This window comes from Lingula anatina, chromosome 3 (genome assembly GCF_051362555.1).
Source record: "Lingula anatina isolate TDL-2025a chromosome 3, LinAna3.0, whole genome shotgun sequence".
NCBI lineage: Eukaryota > Metazoa > Brachiopoda > Lingulata > Lingulida > Lingulidae > Lingula > Lingula anatina.
Window position 1 is genome coordinate 27,100,554 of NC_141769.1, and position 12,322 is coordinate 27,112,875.

Below are 12,322 nucleotides of genomic sequence, written 5' to 3' on the forward strand. Positions count from 1 at the left end.
ACACAGGAATATTCTATAACAAGAAGCTTATGTGAGGTTTTAAGTACACAGACTTAGTATATACATCTAAATTTCCAGTGAGCTATCAGTGAGCTATAAGGTGTCACTATCAAATACCAAAACTATGTTAAATGACATTAGATACTAGAATACTTCATGTAAATTCAATGGATGAACAAGCTGGAACTGCATGTAAACTGAACAAAACTCCTCTTACTTGTGACCTCCAGGGTGACGAACCTGGATGAACTGCATGTGATCTATAGGATATAAACACTATAACTACACGTGACCCTATGTCAACTTTTCTGGAAATTTTTGGAAAAAAAAAACTGAAACTGCCTGTAACCCCAAGGGTGAACAAACTGGAACCATACCTATTCTATACCTACTCCCTACAGACCACCTTATGAGACAGTGGCAGATGTGCAATATGACTCAAATCCTCAATGAAGTAGACCAACATTAAATGGGCCAATAAATCCAAAGTGGCATTACAGTATGAGACCATTCCCAGAGACTATCGTACTAACTTTGGATTGAACTATCTCCAAGGGGATTCTCCCTAAATTGCAATTAACTTAAGTACCTTAGATGTCTGTCATGCCTACTGAAGCTGATAAGGGGTAAATAACTATTGTTTAGAAGCTTTAGTAGGCATCCCAGACATCAAAGCCACTTAAGCTGAAAGCAATTTAGTAAGAAACCCCATGGAGATGGACTGACCCTGTTAGATTGATCTAAGGATGGGAACCCAGTCTATGGTTTCCAGGGCTTGTTGGGGTTGAGACAGGAGGAAAAAAACTGGCCATTTCATTCTATTAATTATTTTCCTGAAATATCTTTTTTCGTGACTTGTATATCCAAGTAACTTTCCGTACTTGTAATTTTATCAGTCCCTATAATATGAAGAACACTGGGCTAACACTCACATAGAGATAAATCCTTAAATCACTAGTCCCTACCCCAAATATTGTAAACAAGGGCATTTCTTAGAATCTATTTTTTTCATCTGTAAATAAAAACAACTGAGAACTGAAAAGGGGAGGAAATATCTGTCATGTCCACCTGACTTCATATCCACAGCTCCAGGCATTTATTTCAACTTACACAACGCAAAAGTTTGCCTGGAAGTGATATTATGACTAAAAGATGACCACAGACACAATACAAAGGTGGTTCACTAGGTACTCCTTGTCTTTTACCTTTAGTGATCTTAAAATTGGATACAGGCCAAGAGTACAGTGATTTTTCTCCAATCAACAGCCAAGATAGAACTTGTTTACCTCCAATATTTTGATATCTCTCTTGAGCATCTTCACCAGGGAATGAGGCTATCCAAATGGACAGCCTCTATTCGGGAGATATATTTGCATCACCCCCCCCCCCCCTTTTCTACATGTCTTACTTCTTCTCTGGATATACACCAAGGTCCAAAACATACTTCTCAATAGAAATATTTTTACCATTTACATCTCCTCTGGTAAGTTTGTCACACTCACTCGTTAATTGACCTTGCACTCTTCAGCGTTACATGCATACATGAATGTTTCCTTCATTAAATATCAATGAATCCAGTTAATTCATAACGATGACAAATGCCATGCCATATTTTTATATAGACCTTGTTCGTAAGAGTCTCAATAAACATGAATCTAACAGCTTGATCATACATAATAGAGCAGCGAAAGCAAAATAGCAATAAGATATTTATCACTTTGATTTCCCATTCACTTTTTTTTTTCAATGCAGCAGTGGTTATGAAATTCACAGCTACACCTGTCGTGTTCACACAGGTGAGCATGCTACCTCGAGTGCAATCTAAGTCAGAGTGACATCCTTGAAGCACTTTGTTATATTAGTCACATTGGAATTATAGACATCGTTTTTATTTTATTACTTTTTTCACACTGTTCCATGTAACATAACTAAATTTCAAAACCAGCTTGATCATATCTTGCTTGCTAGCCTTATAAATGTTCCAACAGGGTCTGACCTTCATTTGTCTTCACACAGAATAGATGGCGCCAATAATATGGAAGCTAATCTGGTCTGCGGAATGTGATGTACTTCACAGCTATATTTGTTCAACGAAGTCGAAATTAGCCCACCCAAAACACGGATGAAACACTGACATGGATACTTTATGCAAGACTTCCTTTATATTTTAGTTTGCTTTTTTCCCATACACAGATATATTACAACAAATTTTTGGCATGTATTTTCTGTCACCTTATTGAATATTTCAAGCAAATATTCTTTGGTGCAATTGAAAAAAAAAAGCTAACAGTAAAACTGCTTTATCCCAAATGTGCCAAAAAAATTTTTTAATGCAATACTAGGTTATAAATGTACCTATCAATGAATATGGTTTGTTCATTCTCATTAACCTGTACATAGTAATACATGAGTAAGAGTACACCTGACAGCTTGATATCATTTCAATTATTTTATGGCAACTGACAAGAGCCTGCAAGTCTGGACCTCAAGTAATTTACACGTGTGTGTGTGTGTGTGTGTGTGTGTGTGTGTGTGGGGGGGGGGGGGGGGGGGGCTAACACTGAGATCTCTTGAAACAGTTAATACATGAAAACATATTCTATTATATACATTAGAAAACAATGCTGATATTAGTGTTTGATAAACTGAAGTCCATTTCACAACAGAGGTTCAGACTGAAAAACATGTCAAACTTTTAGACAGGAAATTAGTATCATAAACACCATCTTCTTCCTTTTATAAAACAGGTGCAACGTTTCATTGAAATGGCCTTAAAGTCATATAATTATACTGATTAAAATTGGGCCAAAAATCCACTGAATAATTTGGTCTAAAAATTAAGACTAACTCAAAGAGTAGTGATAAAATTTGTAATATGCTGACCTTGACCGGAATGCCAAAGAGAGGCTGTTGGATCTGTCCCTCCTTCTTCTGCTGGTGGCATGCCTCAAGCCTGGCCAGTCTGGCTTGTTCCCTCTGTGCTTCACGATCATTACTACTGAAAGTAGAAAACAATGAAAAAAATATCAGGCCCACAGCTACACAATGTCAAGTTTCCATGTAGTTGCTATGCAAGTCTTTGTTTTATCTTTCACTGAACAATGTATGGAACCATTGCCAATAATGGCCATTCAGTTGTAAAGAATAGACAAAGAATAAAATCATCAGGTCAATGTAAACAAATCCAGATTTCTGAGTTCCACAATTTTTGTAAGTACCTGAAATTATAAAATAGAAAGCCAATGACAATCTGGAAAAGTGTCAGGCATAGGAGTGATTAAAGAAGCAAAACATATAATCAGGTTCCAATTTCTGTACCTCATAACTTGTAAAACAAATCAGGCACTGTATATGCATGAAACAAGAAGAGAAGACGGCATCAGGGCTCCGTAACTCAAAAGCATCGCAAATTGCGAAAAGCGATATCACCTTTTATTTCGAGGCTATTATAAGGGGCGAGTATGGGCGAGTTATGGAAGCGAGATGCTTGCGCTCGGTCGCAATGTGCGATGCTTTAGAGTTACGGGGCCCAGGTCTACAAAGCACCAAGCGGCCCAGTCAGAATGAGTTATGTCAACCTAACTAAAGCTCAACGACTCCACAGGGACTCTTGCTGAATACAATCAGATTAATAGCCTAATTCACCTCCTCTTGTCTCTGTGGAGTTTGTGCACCTTAGCTAGGTGGACATTACTCATTCTGAACAGTTCTTTAGACTGGTATGTTATCCCTGTTGACTCCTCTTCAAGACTCCAATTAAATTGAATGCTACTGATTCAACAGTGATCAATCATAACTTGATGGACAAAAGAAAGAAGGAATTCCCAGGTCAATGTTGAATCGAGGCGACAACTATTAACTGAACCCAATGCCTGTGTTTCTAAATAAAGCAAAACTTGCGTCAGTAATGGTCATAGTAATGGAAATTGCCACTTTTCTCCACTTTTATTTCAATTTTCTATGTTGTTATTTCATCTCTCTGAACACCTGAAGGTTTTAGTTACCCCAAAGCTGGTCTTAGAAAAGACTTTAGTGAACCTAACTAAGGTGCATTTATTAAAAAGAAGCTTATAGGCTCACCACCGACAAAATAAAGACCAGAATCTAAATTCAGCATCATCTGGAGATGGCCATGTTACTGGAAAGGGCAACGGCCACTGTTTGTCTATTTGTGTTTCTTTGTTGCTATTTCAACTCAGTGCAAAAATCCTGCCATAAGGTCAAGCCTATGGAAAGACTCTTACATTACCAGTATGGTTAATATATTTGATCCCACGTTCCAATATGAAACAATCAAATAACAGCAGCAATCTGTAGGAGGGTACATCAGCAGTGGTGTAAGATTAATGGGCCTTGCATGCAGACAGACTGGTTGAAGTCAGGTCGATGGCACATCAACACAAAATGAATTACAAGTTTGAGCAATTCCAGCAAACAGTTTGCTTATAATAACTTATTGTGCACAATCTACAGGTTAGAGTTTGTCACTGGAACTATCTATCTAATGACCTTTTATAAACCTGCACATCTGGAATGCTATCAGTCGTATAATAGCCTCATTGTGTCATAACATTTTAAAACATAGAATAACTATGTAGCATAGAAGATATATCACTAAATGACACAAATAAAGACAGCTCAAACAGAAGACAAATTGTCCCTTTATTTTCCTGAACATAAACCTGTCCTTTGGAGAAAATTTTACTACTGAAACACCAATAACATGCCTCAGATCCAGTTCAACCTGAACTTCCACTATGTAAATAATGATTAATCAATAGAAAAACATTGGACCAGCGTGTGCTTCCCCTTTCCGTGGCCCTGCGGGTTTCCTGCTCAGATTTTTTTTCCTTTTCTCTTCGATCATACATTAAATACAAGGCAACCTACTGCAGCAGTTACCTGCACCAGTGAAGATTGGAAGGAAACGCTGTAAATTACTTCTGCTAATGGATAATTAACACCCCAATGAAAAACCAATTGCTGTCTGTCGTTGGGGAAATATCTCTTTTAATGAGGCACTTCTCTCAAACTCAATAAAACAGTTGAAATTTGCCCACCTAAGCCAAGCTGCACTCTATTCACCCAGGTGACCTACTGCTGGGCTGGTGACTAGTTCATATTACTATTACTACATCAATGTCACACAGATTGCAAGCCCTTCACTTGGGAATAACGATATTCATGCTTTTTTTTTCTCAAGAATTTCATTAGATCAAGATTATCACGTCAATTGCTTGGTGTGAGCGGATGCACTCAAAGCAAGGGCTGCAAAAAGCTAGGCAGCAAAAGAGCCAAGGTCTTTTCTGAACAGGAAATAGATCAAATATTGTGCAGTCTTCAATCCCTACTTTCCATGATTTATTCATCAATGAGTTGTAATTTTTTCTAAAGAAATCTTTTTACCAAAAAAAAAAAAGGAAAAAAAAATCTTAAGACTGACTCCAGTTTCACCATTTTACTAAAAAACATCAAAGAGAACAAGAGACGGACTTCTCTTCTTTGCTTGTGACCAATATCTTGGAGCTATGGAAATATTATACACCAAACATGAAGAGATGCATAAACACTGTCGTCAGCAAAGTACTTAATCCCTAGATGTCACCAGTCATCTTGGATGTCACCAGTCTAAGCATGTGCAGACCTTACAAATGAATTGCCCTTTTAAACGTCCATTATCATACCTTGTCAGTGGGCTATTCTTTTCAACAGAAGCAGATTGGGATGAACATGATATCCAGCTATAAAACGGCATCTGCAGCATAATCCCAAACCAATTGCTGGCCTATACAATTTCCATTAGGCAATCCAGGGGCAGAAAATCACATGGCTTGTTTTGTTTCACTACAGATACGTACATGGTGATTTACTGCATACCACATAAGTACTCAGCAGACAATCTTTAAAATTTATAAGACAAGCTAACCCATAAACATCAGACCACAAAATCTTTCCATATGTATAAATGTATAATATATAAACACGATTATCAATATTATAAGTGCAATCACCTTATGCTAAAACAAAGAGTTAATGGATAAGGCTGTGTGCAATTATAAAATGCTTGTTTCGTACTAACATCTTGCTACATTTAATTCTCCAGTAAAAAGATAACCAATACCACACATGTAAATTGCAAAACAAAAAAATGGATTACATCATTACAAAGACATAATACTCTACCAAAAGAAATACCAATTTTTCTATCAATAACAACAAAATAATATCAAAGTTAACATGTCTGCATGTTAAACAGTCAGGAAAAAATTGCCACTTCATTCTCCTGGTGCTTGCCCTGAATTGAACTGGCCTTTCATAACTACCACATGTCTGCAAGTGAGCAAGTGATCCAAAACAACGAGTATAACCTAAATCACAGAGGGCATATTCAGAACAGTGGACTAACGGATCCACAAATCAAGTATGGCCGACCCACTTCGATTCTTGTTGCATAATACCTGTGGGAAATCTATTCAGTCTCTAATCGGGAATTAAACAACAAGCTTTTAGTGGGTCCCCATTTTTGATCCACGAATCTGTAAGTCTGAATGTTCTGAATGCGTTCCAAGTGATCCGAAATAATTGACGATTACCTAAGTCACTGAGGCAATACATGGAATATACAGGTTTCTATACAAGTCTTCTACATGAAATAAATATAATAACAAAAATAAAATAATAATGATGACATAAGATAAAAGTCAATGGTTGCCTTAAGAAGTGTGGATGCAAGCCAAATCAGGGTTTACTGGATCACAGTTAACTTGCCAGTTGATCTTAACATATGATAAAATGGCACTCAAATAACTTTATATATAGTCTCCCATAGATGCTTGTTTGTTCCAAAGCAAATTTCATTACAGCACTGTCTGGTATTCTATTAATTACTGATGGGATAATGTGTTAGACAGAACAAGGATCGAGGTCTAGTAATTGGTAAACCAGGGTCTTAACCAGCAGATGTTACATCCCCTCAACCTTGACACAGATTCTACACCAGGGCTTGACATGATCTTTTTGGGGGGCACTTGGGGGGGGGGGGAGGAATTTTTTTTAAATCAAATCATTTTAAATAGCGTCTGTTACAATAACTTAAGTTGAGGGAGTCCTCAGAAAATCTTGAAATTTAGAAAGTAATAGGTGTATTTTGGTGGCTTCTCCACCCAGAAAATTACAATAGTTATCAGGGCTTGACATAACCTATTTTCAGGCCTGAAATTTTACTTGTCCTAACCCCAAATCAAAATTATAAAAAAAATATCCCAGCATCTGGAAACAGTGTTTTTCAATCTGTAAAAATGCAATGTGCATTGTTGCTTCCTTTACAAACAGCAACCATCAGGCTAATAGATAATATAATATTTATCACGACAGTATTGAATAAGTCATATAATTGAGAAGTCAATTTTTGCTGCCCGATTTTGGTAAGAGAGTCATCTACACACATACCACCACCCACTCCACCAACATGGCCATTTATCTGTATTTATTCTAATTGATCCAAACAGTTGGAAGTGAATCTGAGAAAGAGAACACAATAAAACCCTTGAAGTGTAGTAATTACATGTTAAAATATTGCAATACATGTAAGTATACCACACAATGTGAAAAGTGCCTTGGGCTCTTGGCGAGAATAAACTTTGTCAACTTCAATTCTTAGAAGTGCTTGCTAGGACCAATGTTTGGTCTTTGGATGGCATTTTTCTTAACACGTAAGCATTTCTCTATTATATGGTGCTTAAATTTTATTTGTCTTTCCACAACATTGCTTACAGCACTGGAATATCAGCCTGGCCACCCTAATCCAATCAAACAAAGATTAGCAGACACAGGACAATGTGTATAAATTATGTTTCATCTTCAAGGTCAATGTTCACTGCCCTCAGAGCAAGTGCAATCATGCTGGGTTTCGACAGGATGATTTAGTATTTGAATTTATAAATGAATTGTACTTGAGGGCAACCAGTGAAACCTACCTTATCCAGGGTTGAAATCAAGGTTATAGACTGTTTACTACGACCAATAGAAAACACTGTTTAGTATACAATGCATCTCAAGGAAGAAGAATAATGGTCAACAATCTATGATTCATTTCCTGTGGAATAATATCTCTAAAATTACTTCCTAGTAAATGTTAATATTTATATACTGGGACAAGTGCCATGTACAGTCCAAATTGTAATAATTTTTTCAGTCAAGTTGTGAAAGCATAACTTAGTGTACCATCTCAACAGACTGTGCGATTACGGTTACTAACCACTGAAGCCAATCTTATCCCTCTATAGTACCACCCACTACCAAGCGGTAAGTCTAGTGCCATTGCACTGACCCCTATGGTTAGAAATAATCATCACAAATGTTCTGCTGAGATAACAGAGAGATACCACAAAGTTAAGTCATCATGACGGGACTGGAAATGCACCATTGCATAATGCGCCGGCTCAGGCTTCATGTTACCAAGGCAGCAAAAATAAAGCGCACACAGGGGTAAAGAACCTCTTTAATAACTAACCTCATGTAATCTAAATGTCAGCCATAATATCTTACAGACAGACATGGAACCTCCATCTCTCACAGCAGGATTGGATTCAACAAGATGTAAATTTCTATTTAGCCATTTTGCAAATTTTGCATACATAAAAATAGCTGGTTCATGCTTGCCTGTTGGAAGCAGCTATCATAAATCTTTTCCCTAGCACCCACAACATAGATCTATATGTCTGGAGTGCAATGACCAAAGCTTTCCAAGCACACTTTTTGGGGAGGGAGTGTGTGTGTGTGTGTGTGTGTGTGTGTGGGGGGGGGGGGGGGGGGGGGGGTTAACTCTAGAGAAGTTTATATATTGGTACATGAGCCCTCTATCTTTAAGGGTTAATTATCAGAATGCCAGGTTTACATAATAGAAGAGTGAACAAAACCTTGATCAGAGAAAACCATGTAATCCTGTAATTCGACTCCAGGAGTCCATGATTTCATTTAAAAACACTAACATAGTGCAATACTGAGTTTAATAAAAGGATGGATTTACACCCATGATAGGAAGTGATTCCAAAGTCTCAATAATCCAATTAACCATGAAATAGAGCAAAAAATCCTTGATTTGATTGTTTCCTTGAGAAAATAAATGGTTGGTGCACTAGCTTGTTAGAAGTAGCATTCATAAATCTTTGGGCCGTTCCCATAGATTTTAGATCGATCTATCCCCGTGGGGAGTCTCACTAGATTACTGTCAGATAATCTGACTAAAATGTCCGTCCCGCCTACTACAAGCTGTAAGGAGGTAATTAACTTTCGTGCCTGCTTGGCTCACAGCTATTTAGGGTGAACCCCTAGGGGGTTAGGTGGATCAAGTTGGATCCATCTAATCTCTGGGAATGGTGTCTTTGTCTCAGCAGCCACAAAATTAAACAATATCTGGAGTGTGTTGACAAACCCTTTCTTGATTTGATTTATTATATCAAATCAATAAAAGTATACCTGTATATTGGTTAACCTCAAGGGAATTTTTTTAAGTATCACCATCAGCATATAATATGAAAGAGCCAACTACACAATACTTAAATGCTTCTCAGTGGTGATTACACGGAGATTGGGTATGTGACTTTATCTCCTAAAATTTACCTGTTTCTTAGACCCTATTCCCATTGACACCATTGGCTGACTGCATGGGTTGACCCACCTCTGCAGGGACTCCTGCTGAATACAATCAGTTTAACAGATTTCAACAACACACTTCCTCTTGTTTTCAACAGACTCGAATAACCACCAGTTTTTCTGTATTCTACTTAATGCCAAGAGGCGTGTAATCTGCGAAACTGATTTCATTCAGCAAGAGTCTCCACGGATCATAGACTGATAGTTTCGATGAGAATGAGCCCTAAGATTAACCCATTTCTTAATCTGCATAAAAAAGAAGTAAAATGAAAGCCATTTCTCAAAGACTTAAATGCTGTGCTCACCAAAAATAGACCTGTGTATCTTCACAGATCACATTTAGTGTACTGATATACTAGTACATAACCTGCTATTTATAAATAGCAACAGTGACCAAGATTAGATACTGGTTATTATATTGTCCTAAAAATCTAAATACTGTTACAGTGTAGGTATCAATTTGCTAGTATGATAGTTTTACTGTGAATGCACTATATGGCTAATACTAATGCCCTGCCCCCCCCCCCTCAACACACACACACACACACACACACACACACACACACACACACACACACACACACACACACAGCATATAAAGTACATTAAGAAATTATAATTATTCTTTTGCACTTAATGATGAAGTAACTTTTTTGTTCTTCACTCTTGGCAATGCTTTGCAGTAATGAGATTCATACTATCAAATTACACACTGCATGAGATAAAGTAGTCAACTGTGCTACCCTGATAATGGTAAAATTGGATCAAGGCTGCACTACTGTCCGGAGTGAGAAGACAACCTCACATTTTACAACTGGCGCCCTGAGTGTCAGAGTCACTGTTAAGTTTTGCTGATATGGGTTATACATGAAATCTGTTATCAAGATAGAGCTAGCAAAACTGGAATCTAGAACCTAGGGTATCAACTGGTTAAATGGCTAATTTTTTTTTCTTTTTTTTTTTGCCATCTTGCAATTGTGCTGTCGTCCTCTTATTCCTTTTTCAATTTTTCTGTCTCTCTTTTTCAAATTTATGTTTAACAAAGCTTGCATGTGATCTTTAGCAAAACGAAACCGACATTTCTACATCTCCTGCTAACATGTTAAACACTGATGTTAATAAAAATATATCCTTCTTGCCTATCAATAAATGCCACAGGCCAAGAGCAACAAGCTAAACTAATCCAGGTATTGTTAACTGTCTGGCGTTATTTATATTCATTCATCACGAGCAGACATAAGGAGGGCACCACCTGCCATCTAGAATACAGCCCTCCCTCTCTCCTTCAGAACAACACGCACTCATACTCATAGACAATCTACTTATCTCGTAGAGGCACTGCCAATGAACTTTCCTCCATTCTTTCAGACTTGATTAAAGATCTCCATACCTGTGCACATAGACCCAGACAGCTACAACCTTTCCATCTTGGGTCTCCCCAATGGAAACCAACATACAGGCACATTCGCCTAAGTTACTCACATTCTTGTGGTCGACATCTCAAGCAGGCAGGAAAAGGACATGGTCATCTCTGTATATATGGCTGTGTAGCAGTATCCCTTCTAACATGATACTCTCACTGTTAGGTCGGAGATATTAGTCCAATAGAAAACTGGCACTACTACCAACACCGCCACTTCCAGCCCACGAATCCCTGACTAAGCCGACCGCCCCTCCATTCTAGAAGCTGGCGAGCATTCTTGAATGCCGTCTTCTCCTTGAAATATTAACATGCCTCTACGTAATGGGAAATAGTCTCGAGTTCCCCACTATGCTACAGATACACAGTAGTTCCATATGGTTATGCAGAGCACTGGTCTTCACATACCAGGTCACTACTGATATGTCACAGTTCTACTGCCATGACCTGAATAAATTATCATAAATTATCTCCTGATGTTTCCCCCCTTTCCTTGTCAATACTACTACAGTTCTAGCATCAACACTTAAAAAACACTGACTCTACTGTGAACGTCCATATTCAACCTTGAATTTTAAATTCCACCATCTATCAAAAGTAGTTCCTGGTATATATATACATATAATATATATGTTTTTCCCACTGTAAAGTTATCTAGTGAGTATTCTCACTCAATTCACCCAACCAGAAATTATTCCACAGCTTCGTAACTTTAACCAAACGATAAAATCAATTTAATGCGCTTCAACGCATGAAACCTGGTGAACTTTGTTGGTTTCATAAATTTCATGACTCCTGAGTCAGATGGTTCTGTAGAGAGAATCGTACGAGTGACTGTCTGAGAAAAAAAAATACTCCACAACTACAGATGAAACTGATAACCTTTATACAGAAACCACTGTCAAAGACCAAATTGCTAGATGTAAATTAAAAGAGTCATGAATCTTCCTGCATTAAAGTTATAATGTTTAAGTGAAGTCAAAATCTATTTCACATTCTATATGTAAATGTTGGTATCACAGTTTAGTCTGAGAAGGCTTCCCTGAAGAAATATCCACCGTTTAAGTTCCTCATATTGCCTCAAAATGTTTTGCATCTTTCACTGGATTAATATTTATTATTAATATTAGTATCAGATAACATTCATAAGTATTCTAAAAGCATTTACTATCATTTAAAAACAGAGAAATATTTTAAAATCTGATAGCTTAAGTTGAGCAAGTGCTTCTTTCTCTTTGAAGGTCTGAT

At 37.4% G+C, this 12,322-nt stretch overlaps 1 protein-coding gene across 5 annotated transcripts in view; it reads right to left on the minus strand.

The window, feature by feature from the left end:
* Window positions 1-12,322, minus strand: part of LOC106150900 (uncharacterized) — a 73,270-nt gene that overhangs the window by 47,719 nt on the left and 13,229 nt on the right. Inside the window, exons 1-2 of one of the 5 annotated variants that reach the window (XM_087010075.1) lie at window positions 11,137-11,740; window positions 2,884-2,998 (exon numbers count right to left, since the gene is read on the minus strand). In XM_087010075.1, the coding sequence (XP_086866201.1) occupies window positions 2,884-2,998; window positions 11,137-11,183 (162 nt within the window). In that variant the 5' untranslated portion in view covers window positions 11,184-11,740. Of the gene's footprint in view, window positions 1-2,883; window positions 2,999-11,136; window positions 11,741-12,322 lie in introns of those variants that run through there. The other 4 variants (XM_087010073.1, XM_087010072.1, XM_087010077.1 and 1 more) reach the window with 4 other exon arrangements.